Here is a 12362-nt window from a genome sequence, read left to right on the forward strand (position 1 = left end):
AATCAAAAATTTATGATACGTTTTTCATGTACTTTATATAGCAATCTTATTAACCCAACATCTTTATGATGGTTAAAAAGACCTATTTATTTTCTAATAATCATCTACTCCATGCACCAAAAAACCTCTATCATAAAATCTACCCACTGGCAAAAAGAATTTAAAGATTGGTAAATTTTCGAAAGTACTTTCATTCATTAAAATCAACCCATATACCAAATAGGAATTCATACATACAGTAATTTTTTTTTCATTACTTCTGATTATTATATTTCAAGCTGAATTTGCATGCAAAAAAAAAAAAAGGAGACACTCTGGTCTCCTATAGCCCTGCCTTACCATTTCGGGGTGCTGGACGGGAATATTAGAGAAACCGACTCCTTTTATGAGCTCTTTTAATCCCTGAAGGGAGAGAACCTCCTTAACCGGAGGAATAGCATAAGACACAGTTGTCAAACTCCCTGGCCCCTCACTGTTCGATTTTTTCACCATATTGTATGAGTTGGAGAAGTCATGGCGATCATCGCCATTACCGACTCTTGGAGTATGCATCTGCTGTCCGCTCACTTGTATCTTGTCCAGGGGAAAAGAATGGAAGACATTTTCCTTGGATGAACTGAGGGAGGTTTTACTTCCATGGGATTTTTTCTTGCTCGGCATCCATGAATCATTGGCTGCCATTGCTGGTGATTTCATTTTCGGCACTGGGAAAGTATTTTCAATTTCCATAACATGCATAAAAAATCCTCAAAAAATCTCTTTAAATGTTTTTGATATGGCAAAAAAATAATGAAACTGTCACTTGTGGCAGGTAAAATATATTAATTATCGACAAACTTCATGTTTGATGAACCCAACAATAAATGGTTGCAAAGAAAATATCCAGACAATTAAACTTGATAGCCATGTGGTCATATCTTAATTGAACAATGAAAATAATTTTATCCCAAAATTGAAGGGTAAAAAAAAAAACGTTGCAGATTTTTTCCTTTTTTCTATAATCAACATTACATCCCCTTTCAGCTCCCTATTCATAACCATTGGAAAAATCAATAATATTCACTTTGATATTTTTTCTCACAAATGGCATAAAATAAAAGAAAGTCTATCTCCCTAAATCACTTAATCCATTGATAAGATCAGATTCTCTGGCACTTTCAATTTTGAATTTAAAATCCGAAATTCAAACAATTGAAATTTTTTCCATGTCCCGCTTTTCACAGCACTTTACAGATAATTCTCATTGAGATTGATTGAGCGCTTTTAAAAGAACATATCACTTATCATCTTGGTAAAAGATGTTCATTTCCCAGAGATTTCTAAGTGTATCATAAGAAAAAAGAATTAAATTGTACACAAATCATGCGAGTTACCCCCAAGTCTCTATATCTTACTGCCGATTTTGACTCTTTTCTCGCCCGAGGATTGTTTGAATTGTTCCTATTCATCTCCAAGGACCAATTTCTTTTTATTTCAAGCATGAAAGAAACTTCACAAATTCTTTCCTAATCCGTGCAACTTTCACATCCTCAACGGGTGTGTGTGTGCGCACACAAACACCAAAAAAAAAAAAATTGTTTAAATTTGCGTGGATTAGAAAAAAAATTTCAATAATTCCTCAACACTATCTGGCAACCATGGAATTGTACTGATGTCATTTGAAATAGTACAGTTCACACGCTTTCATCTTCTGGCATTTATTCCCAATGCAAACAGGCTTTCTTGAAGTTGTAGCCATACTTTTACATGTGTCCAAAGTATTGGGAGAAAATTTTTTTCCGAGGTTTCCGTTTTTTAGGTCTCTTATTTGCTTGAAACCTCCTTTGTATATAGCAACTAAAGTCATGTGGCTAAACTTTAATTTCCTTTCTTTTCATGTTTCAACACAAAAGAAGTTGATCGCTACATTGTCACCTCAATCAAAGCCTATGGGGCCGTTCTTGAAAAGTGACAGATTTTGTAATGATAAACATCTCGCTAAATGGTTTCCAATCTTCATATATATTAATGAACGAAAGTCAAAGCTTTTTTTTTTTTTATCCTTTTTATATTTTTATTTGCCCAGATTGAACTTGGCAATTCCTTACTTGAATTGTGCAATTAACAATCTTTTGTGAAAAGTAAAAAGGGGACATTATGTGTTTAAATTTCCTACAATGTAATTTAAACAAAACTTTTAATTCCCATCCTTTAGAAAATAAATTACACAGAGGAAATCCGTGTGCCAACACATGTGATTGGGTTGAGGACTGAAACTCTGATTTAATGCCATTTACTTCAAGAAATTGACAATGCCGTGACACAACTTTTGAAATAAGGGAGATCGAGGTTTTGATGAAATAAGTGCCCCATTATCTAAGTTAAATCATGCACTTTCAGTAAACAAAATTGTTTATTAAATTTCTCTATTATTTATGTTAGAATAAATAAAAAGGAAAGAATTTAATAAGGTAGTTTGTTCAAAGTATATATAATTTATGTTTAAAGATAAAAAAAAAATTGCTTGTGATCACAATTTGTGGTTCATTGAATTGAAGTTAAACCTTTTTACATATCAATATGATTTTTGTATGTAATTAAAATTGCAAAGAATTGATGTCTTTAAAAATGCTACTAATTGTGGATGTAAATGAAATTCAATATTTAAATTTCAGATGATACAAAATATTTTTAAATATCTTAAGTATCTAAAAATCTTGCTATTTTGGCCCATTAGATTTTGCTTTGATAAATCTTTGTAAATAACTTTAAAATTGGAGGAATAAATTTCAGTTCTTTCAAATATTATTCATATTTTTCAATACATTTAAATCTCTAAACAAACACTTCAATAATGAAATGACTTTGATAAGTAAAACATATGTTTAATATTGATTTAAAAACCCATTGAAATCAAATATAATGTTGTTTCTCCAAGTGGACCAACATCAAAATGAATGGCACAGATGCCATTGAAAAAAAAGTCTTGGGAAAAGGAAAATCTCATTTTACTTCGAACAATAAAGAGGCAATATTTGTAGATTAATAAAGTCTGCAAATATTTGAAAAAGACTTCATTATAAAAAGCCAATTGAAAGAAAACTTTCAAATATAGCTAGTTTAAACAGACACAAAAAATGGGGGAAAAAAGATCAAATTAAAGAAAATCTTAACACGAGATTTACTACATAAGATGAGGAGGTATATCAAATTTCAACATTGAGCTTTCCTTCTTCTTTTTTTCTATGACAAAGACCCCCCAAATTTGGAGTATGTTCTTTGTTCGTCTTGGGGAGATCTGTCTGTCTGGAAGTAAATTACGTGTCATAGAAAATGTCGAACGCTGTCAGAAACAAACGAGATGACAACAGTTGCTACACAACGCGGGTCAATCCCGTCGACATTGTGCATGGAAGCTATGTTGGTAAAGCAAATATTTGAATGTTTATATGAATATGAAAGAAGATTTCGACGCTGTTGTTTCTTAAAGCCTAAATCAATCTCTTTTCATTTTTTTTTTTTTGCATGATTGTGCTTTTTCCTGTCTATCAATCTCTGTAAGCATGTTTCACCCTATCTCAGAACACCTCAAAATGTCTATAAGAATTTTGCATGAAATCGCGGTTTTCAAGCCTTTCACACCTGTGTTCTAATCAATGCGGTTTCCCCTCAAGTTCACAATATATTTCTCACAATGAAGACATATTAATCATGTTTCATTATGAAGAAACGTTACATGGATAACAAGATAAACTGCAGGTATTAAAGAGATTAAGATTCTTTTAACCGCGTTATCCCTCATCTAATCAATCAATTTTAAAGGAGAGAGTCTCACAAAGGGAGACAACTCAAGTTTGGCAAAAGAAATTTCAAATATTTCACTTTTTAATTTAATAACTTGTGTAATTTATTATCTAATATTGTCAATCCTTTATCAATCCATTTTAATTAATGACACTTGTAGTAAAAAAATGAACTGTTTAAATCAAAATCTCCCTACCTGTTCTGGAATCCATTTGTTCAGTGCATCAATCCATTTCAGCCTATCCTCGGAGTGTCTGGACCCCTCGCCTGACCCCATGTCTTCATCCTCCCCCCAGGACGAGTGATACAGACCATGGTGGATGGAGGGGAGGGAGGCAGGGAGCTGGTCAGCATTGAGGTATGGTCCAGCGGTTCTGGGTCGGCTTTCATAGATCTGGGGAGATTTGCTGTGGAAATTATTCCCATGCGGAGGATGGAAGGACCGTGCGGAGTAATGACCTGGTCCTGGGCTCGCTCCGGACGGATAATGACCCTAATACAAAACAAAAACCAAACTCATCATTCAATGATTTTTTTTTGTAAATCACACTTAAGGGTGTTATTTACTCAGGGTTTGAGTTCTCAAATTCCGATTGTTAAAAAGTTCAATATAATGAGTAAAATTTGTTCTAAATACAAAAAGTATTTATGAAATGAATTATCATTGACAAAACATTCAATAGTTTTACTTTATTATGGAATTATGCTCAAACAAAAATTGACTTTTAGCCAAACAGAGGAAATTCGGACTACATTTTGCAGATTTTGTTTTCTGCTAAAAGTTTTTTGGTAGTAGTCTAAAATTAAAAGTTAGGATTTTATATTTAAGTCTACGTTATTTTGCATATTTTCCGTTTGTTTTACCTCACTTATTCATTAAAATAATCTTATGGCATGAATAATAATAATATTGAAAAATGCTTAAAAACGATAAAAGACATCATATCTCAAAATTTTGATCATTGACCTCATATAAAGTTTATGCCAACAGAATAAGGTCAATATAAGTAGTTCAATATCATAAATGTTTTTGTATTATCATCATTCAATTTTTTGTAAAATTGAATCAAAAATGGGTAGGGATTTGAAAACTGATAGAGGAAATTCGGACTGAATTATTTTTAAAAATTGATGCTGAAATCTTAATGTTATGTACTTATTTAGTGCCACTACCATTCGTAAACTGTCTCTTTTTTTTAAAGTGTTTAATTATTTGTAATATTTTTATAATTAAGAAAATCTCAATCGTAGTGTAAAATTTTATGGGATTTTTCTTGAATTTTCAATAAATATTCAATGGCCATTAACTCAAAAAGTAGGTCATTGACCTACTTTTCTGAAAGTGAAAAATAACAATACAAGCAAAGGTCTATAACACACAATAGATGGTTTTTCATTATCATCAGTGGATTTTTTTTTCATTCTGAGTAAACGTCATCCTTAAGCACTAAAAAAAAAAATTTAAAAATCCAGACTCATCTTCTTTTTAAGCATGATTTAAAAATGGAATATACTGACGACCACTGAATATACACAGTCATATGAATCAACATTTTTTTTGTATCAATGTCATATTTATCAAATCATATACCTAAATGGGTACTATGCATGCAGAGCAACTAAAAAAAAAACTCATGCAAACCAAATAATAAAAAGATTATTCAGTTAAGTCTTCCTCTAATTTTCATGAACAATTAATGCATGCAAACATATATATATAAACAAATTTTTTTTATAGATTTCAAAGCAACTGGTAAATGAAATTTTCATATTTGCTTTAACAGTTTCATCAAATCAGGCAGACAAATCAACTATTTACCGTGTGGCACCCACATGTCAATGCAATTTGGTCCTAAAGAAGTATAATTGTATATCATTTTGTTAAAAGGAGTATTGACAATCAAGCTGAACATTTCAGCAAAGGAAAAAAGATTGGTTCTTGAAACCAAATATAAAATATTGACTCATTTAAGTACTTGTATTGAAATTTTAAATTAAAGTCAATATTTCATAAATTTGCAACATAAATCTGCCTTATCATATATCAACCATGTAAACTAATGTACGCTCTTGAGGTTATAGAAAATCAGCTGAGTAGCTGGCCCTCACTAATATTCTCTTCATTACTGAGAGAATCCACAAATAAATTCAACTAGAGTCCTACATCTAATTTGTTGGACCTGCATGAAGATACAAATGTTAATAAAATTGCCATAAACCAAAGGCATTTGCGAGCATTTACTGTATGTTTGTGTCTATTAAAATTTAAGGAAAAAGGCTTATAGCTAGTTGAAGTACTGTATTCATGCTGAGGGTTTATAATATTTTTACCCCATGTGATTTTGCCCTTCTACACTTTGTACATGATTTTGCCAAAACTAGAATTTGTCCAGACAGTCAGCTGTGTTTCAAGAGAGATAATATATGAGATATTGGAATTCATCCAGTCTGACAACAAGGGCAAAAGGAGTGAAAATAAAATGGGGGCGTATATTTTCCTGTTTACAGTACATGTATTTCCAAATAATTTTCCAAGTTTATTCACACAATCACCGTAGTCCCTGGAGTCAAGGAGAAGTCACAACATAAAGGATTCAATGAATTCAACAGAAATGCAAATTATATTATACAAAAATTCTTCTAGGAATAGAAATGTAAATCTGTGATAGTTAGATTGCTGGAAGACAGTCTGGTGAAAATTAAAGTTCAAATCATATACTGTAAAGTTTACAGTTTACAGTGTAAACCAACTATTATTAGTGACAACTATATTTCGCGAATTTCCTGAGATAAACGACTTATTTTTGCGACCAAGCCTTATCCACACCTGGTTTTTTTAAAATACAACTATACGGCAACAACTGGTCTGCGGCGAGAAATATTCGTGACAAAAAGGCTCTTGCGAACCTTGCAAAAATTTCTTGCATGTGAATAAAAGTTGGTTTACAGTATGATAACCCAGGGCTGTCAGAGAGGGGGGTTTTGGGGTTGGGTGGTTTTTTTTGGGGGGGGGGGGAGGTGGGGGGCAGCTACTGTATTATTCCCTAGGTATATTCCCTTAGGTATTACATGTATTCCCTAAGATTCCTTATTTTGCGTGATATTTTTACTTTGTACTGTAATTTTGCCATTTGGTATCAAATTGTGAGAATATGAAATGTCACACACTTTTTTTTACAATTTCATATCGTTCACAATTGTCAGATAAATATAATAAAAGCGATTTTCTAAAATCTGCAGAGATTAATGCTTCTTACGAATTGACAGATATTTATTTCTCGTTTAAGAATTGATGTTCAGTACTTCTGTACAGTAGGTCTGTCAAGCATAATTGTTGCTCAAGTGAACAATGGAGTCGTCTCTTTTTTTTAAGTATGTATAAATAACTTTTGCCTAAAAAAAACAACAACCCACCAAACTAATAATGGAGAACTTTCACCCTAAAAGCATTGTGACTTATTAGATATAAATTCTTTTAAACCTAATTTCCTCTGAATTTAAATCAGACAGACAGATGGGTTTAACTAGCGGTCACAATGTGCACATTTGGGTTTAAATTAATGCAATCTTTTATTGCATTAAGATTTTGGCACAATGTCAGTCTTTTCTTTCTTTATGTTAAACACAATATGTCTACTAATATTGACACAACACCAATATTGACTTGCACTTTTATATTAAAAGATGAACATCAAATATTTGAACTGCTAGAATCTATAAACTGTACTGGAGTATATATAAAAAAAAACATGAAGAAGAAATTTACAAAAGGCAGAAAGATTTCTCTTCAAAATAATCGACGACTTACAGAGTTCTTTTCGGGGCTTAAATATTCTTCAAATCTCAGACATGTTGGCTTTTAAACAGAGTGGGGAAAAGTTGAACAGTACACTTTTTAATATGATTAAGCTTATTAAAATTGTGTGTATTTTGCTCGGAGTTGAAGTATTTATTTGTTGAATCAAATTTAAAAGGCATTTGTTGGTTCATTCTAACAGTGACTTGATGTACTGTACGTAGCATGTATGTTCAACTTCATTCAATTATACAAAATCAAGGAAATGTTCTACCTAATTGTACAATATACACTACCCCAGGCTAACTTATGCTTATCCGTGTTTGAAAAGTGTCAATATTTTATGTTTGGTCATTAAGGCAGAAGACTTAAGACACAAGCCATACTTGATCCACTTTAGAGCAAGACTTCATGAATTCATCCACAATACAAAACTCCAAGGCATCTTCATTCTATGCAGGGATCCAGAGATTTTTACTAAGGAGGGGAGGTGGGGGTGCCCCCAAAATGAAGGATAATTTTGTTTTCCAGGGGGTAGGGGTCCATGGCCTGTTTTTGTTTTCAGTAACTTTACATTGTAAATTTTTTATATGTTTGAAAGTTCAAGGGGAGTGGTGGGAACAGCCCCCACCCCCACTCCAACCTTCTCTTACCACTCCATAATAGACCAAGAGGTTAATATAATTTAAAGCTGTACAGGTATAAATTTCAACTTAAAATTCATACTCAAAGTTCCAGATACATTCTTAATTGTTCTCAGAATATCAAGTATGATTTCTATAGCAAGGGTATGAGTTTGGGTACAATATGTATATTACTTGATACATGAATGTACTAATTTTAAAGGTGTTTGATACATTCTCCTGGCCTGTAAATATCATGTAGCTCATGGAAACATTTTATTTTAATTGAAATAAGTTTGTTTAGGCATGTTTTTAATTACAAAAAAACCCTTTTATTTAAGCAATTTGATAATCTTTCAAGAAAGCATATTCTGAGCAATTATGCTCTCTTAATTCATAGACATGTAAATTGAAACTAAAAGACTTTATCAAAATTAATAAAACAATTACTTGGTGACATACATGTATTTAACAAACGTTAAGAAAAAATAAATCAGGTACTCCAATTCCCAAGTTCCCCTCCAACCTCCACCCCCTGAGATTTACCACCCCCACCCCCCCCCACCCCACCCCCATATAATTGTGGACAATTGGCGAGGAATTCTCTCAAAATCAAACATGTTAATGATGCCTCTGAGTCATTTATTATAAATACCGGTATCTGAGAGTCTGAAAATCAATTATGAAAATTAAGTATTTCTTAAATTCACATGGCAAAAACATTTAACTGTTTATATGATTTTTCTCTGTCAAAATTTTTAAGGGAAAAAAATACAGGTAAAATTTGAAAGCTCTCTCGATTCTGTGCACTAGCTGTCAGCTTGTCACTGCCATATAAAGTCTTCATTTATTTATCACTTGTCTACTGATTCAATATTTAGTTTTTAGACAAAACAAACAAAGACTACAGGAGATAAATTATTAACAAATCACTACCCACATATATTTTGTTGTTTATAATGTTGTTGTTTGCAGACCCCACCCTTAGCAATGCTGGGTGTTGTCATTGCAACACCACTATAACGAAATTATACATAAAACACCTGTGTTAAAGGCTGTCAATCAAATATACCTGCTCAAATAAAAATCGGCAAACTCTCTCAAAGCCCTAATTACCTGTCATATAAAGATTTTCTTTTGTGTCTGGATTCTTATGCAATCCACCCCCATCTCTATATTAAAAATGTGCACCATACAGGGGGATATATAAACTTGAATAGTAAATTTAAAACTAATTAATCAAACTGTCTGGCCCACTGCAAGGTGCACTTTTAAATGCCCTGCTATCACTGTGCAAGCAATTTATCATGCGATCATCAGTTTGACCGATTGCCAATGAAAATGAAAGTCTTGGTCTTATAAACTTTTAAAACGCATGTGCTTTTTCAAGATTTTCTAAATATGCATTATGTGAATTCCTTGTTGTACCTTTAAACTTAACACATTAGTATGGAATTCACCTGGGCCCATTTCTAAATGAAATACACATATTAAGCTTTTTATAGGGGGGGGGGTTCATTTTGTTTACAGGCGACTTTTAAATGTTTGCTTTCTAAATAAAACATTTCCTTGATAGAATTGCGTTGAGCATTTTTAAGCCTTCTACAAATCGTATAGATCCTTAGATCAATTGAAAACATAAATATGAAAAAACATATATGTACATGATTGTGTTCGGTAGAAAAAATCAATTTATCAGTTCTTGAAATCCACTTTTACAATGAATGGAATGAAGAAAGGAGTTTTCTTTATGAATGCTGATCCATTTGTTTGATTGGCCTGATAAAAAAATTCTTTAAATTTGAAGGTTGCCATCTCAATTAAAGATAATTATTCCATGTATTGGAAATGAAAATGAGATTCTAAATATGGTATTTAACCCACATAATCATCTCGGACCATGTTTGCATATTCTCAACCCTGCTAGATTATTTTTTTATCTCCCCCGAAAACTTTGAACACTACTTTGAGCAAAAAGGAGTGAAATCCCTCTTGGTCTCTTAACATGAGACTTTGTTAATGATCTCAAAAAAGTCAATTCCATAGCTGTTATTCAGATAAAAAAAAAATTGAAATACCCATGGAGAGAGAGAAAGAGAGAGAGAGAGAGAGAGAGAGAGAGAGAGAGAGAGAGAGAGAGAGAGAGAGAGAGAGAGAGAGAGATTGGAAGGCTGAATGAATGGATGAATCAATTGAGAGGTTTACAACAATTTTAGAAATGAATAAAATCATTTGAGTTCTTTAAACTTTTCTTCAAATCTTAACTTTCTTTTTTTTTTTGATTTATTCTTTCTTCATAAAATTATTTACATAAAGGATTTCCAAGGAAAATATAAGGCCATGTATCAAACTTAAATGTATTGCAGAAAACATAAATCTAAGCAACTCCATAAAACACTGGTTAACCACCCCCCCCCCCCCCCCCATCCCCACCCCTCCCCCAGGCGTTAACCCCTTTGAAAAAGACTTGAGTGAGTTTATACATGTAGGTACCTTACTTTGTATCGAATTTGTATAACAGCTTATGACTTTCGCATTAATTTTAGACAGTTTTGTCAGTCTTGTCGTTACAAGTAACGCCTCTAATATTATTTTGATTACTTTTCCCAAAAAAGGGCTTTCAAAAATCGATGATCTCCAATTAACCTCGAACAGGCCCCGAACTCTCACTAACGAACGTACCAACCCAATCATACCCTTATCGTCATACCTACCGAAGCTTTCGTAGGACTAGAGATTCTAGAATCATACAGGGTGCGTAAGTACTCGTAATACGACACATTATATCCACTGGGTAGGCTGACGTTGACTATTTCCGTAAAACTGGGTGACGTTATCCCGTTGGTTGCACGTGAATTAGCGGACCGACACTGATAACGATATGGCGTCACTTTCTCGTCTCTGTTCGAGTCATACGTCACTTCACACAAGGTAGGCGCAACGCTGAAATATGCCATTCCAGCGCCGAATTGAGAAAAACTATCTTTCTCTGTTTAGAATCTCAAAAAACGATCCATGCTTGAAATTCTGAGTTGTTGTGACTATAGGTATATTATTCCATTATTTCTATTTTCCGTTGTCTGTGACGTAACAAGGAAGCACGTGCGCATTCGCCCCGTTTTCCTCTCATGGTTAGCAGACTAGATTATAAATTGGTAAAAAAAAACAAGAGACATCGCGAAAATAAATATTGGCACTTTCGGAGTTCTATGTAAACGAATCCTGGCCGTGTTATAAAGTTTCACAAACTTTCTTGCATAGTAATAATCCGTTTAAATAAGTGAAAGGAACTTAAGGCGAAGTATATTCTTGCGTCGTTCCACAGCTAGGGGAAAATCCATTGCTCAACACACACACGCATTGAAAAGAACTGTTTAAAAAGACGTCGCTTAGGCCGACTTAAATCCGTGTTAGTTTATTGTTGGAGTCTTTGATATAATGATGATTACTCTATGATCAATATGGATGTGTTATATTTTACAATACAATGACGAGGACATGAGATCAATATGCTTTTTCACATTCTTTTCATTTTTTTTTTTTTGAATGCTTTTATTTACAAAACCTCGTGAATACACCACTTCATGCTTTCTTGACTTGACATGAACGCAAATGGAACGCATTATATTAAAATACTTCGCTTGTTTTGTTAACTTTAGAGGATCGCAACCCTCTTACAAAATAAATTGATTTACGGGGAGTATTCTTAATAATCCCCTACAATCAAATGAAATGCCATTGGAAATATACGAGTCAATGGGGATATTGCAGCAATTTTGCTGGCTACTTGGGTATTTTCCTCCTATTGATTCGGACCCTCTTTAAACAAAAAAGAAAATTTCATTAAACACTTGAATGTGTTTTTCATTTCAGTCAAGAGCAGGGCAATTTAATACTCGAACGTGATGGATAGCCTGAAAAACTAGCTCTTCGAAGTAAATCGAAGCAAAAAAAAATAATGCAGGGTATTTCTAGTGCAGAAACCTTTAAAATAAAACTGTTCACCATGAACCAATATCTTTTTTTATATGGTGCATGCTAAATTAACGTTTCCTTCTATAGATATATAATTTTCCAATTCACAGTTCCATTATCATTTCTTTTTATAGATTTGATACAAAGGACAAGAATTATTCAATATATGATGAAGAAGGGGAAAA

General features: G+C 32.9%; 1 protein-coding gene across 4 annotated transcripts in view; it reads right to left on the reverse strand.

Annotated features, from left to right (window-relative positions):
- Positions 1-11604, reverse strand: part of LOC105337062 (protein IWS1 homolog A) — a 31596-nt gene extending 19992 nt beyond the window's left edge. Inside the window, exons 1-3 of one of the 4 annotated variants that reach the window (XM_066070605.1) lie at positions 10917-11604; positions 5603-5635; positions 3980-4276 (exon numbers count right to left, since the gene is read on the reverse strand). In XM_066070605.1, the coding sequence (XP_065926677.1) occupies positions 3980-4276; positions 5603-5635; positions 10917-11159 (573 nt within the window). In that variant the 5' untranslated portion in view covers positions 11160-11604. The remainder of the gene's footprint in view (positions 1-3979; positions 4277-5602; positions 5636-10916) is intronic. The other 3 variants (XM_066070606.1, XM_066070607.1, XM_066070608.1) reach the window with 3 other exon arrangements.
- Between the last annotated feature and the right edge of the window lie 758 nt (positions 11605-12362).

The sequence above is a fragment of the Magallana gigas genome, chromosome 9, assembly GCF_963853765.1.
Source record: "Magallana gigas chromosome 9, xbMagGiga1.1, whole genome shotgun sequence".
In the NCBI taxonomy this organism is placed as follows: domain Eukaryota; kingdom Metazoa; phylum Mollusca; class Bivalvia; order Ostreida; family Ostreidae; genus Magallana; species Magallana gigas.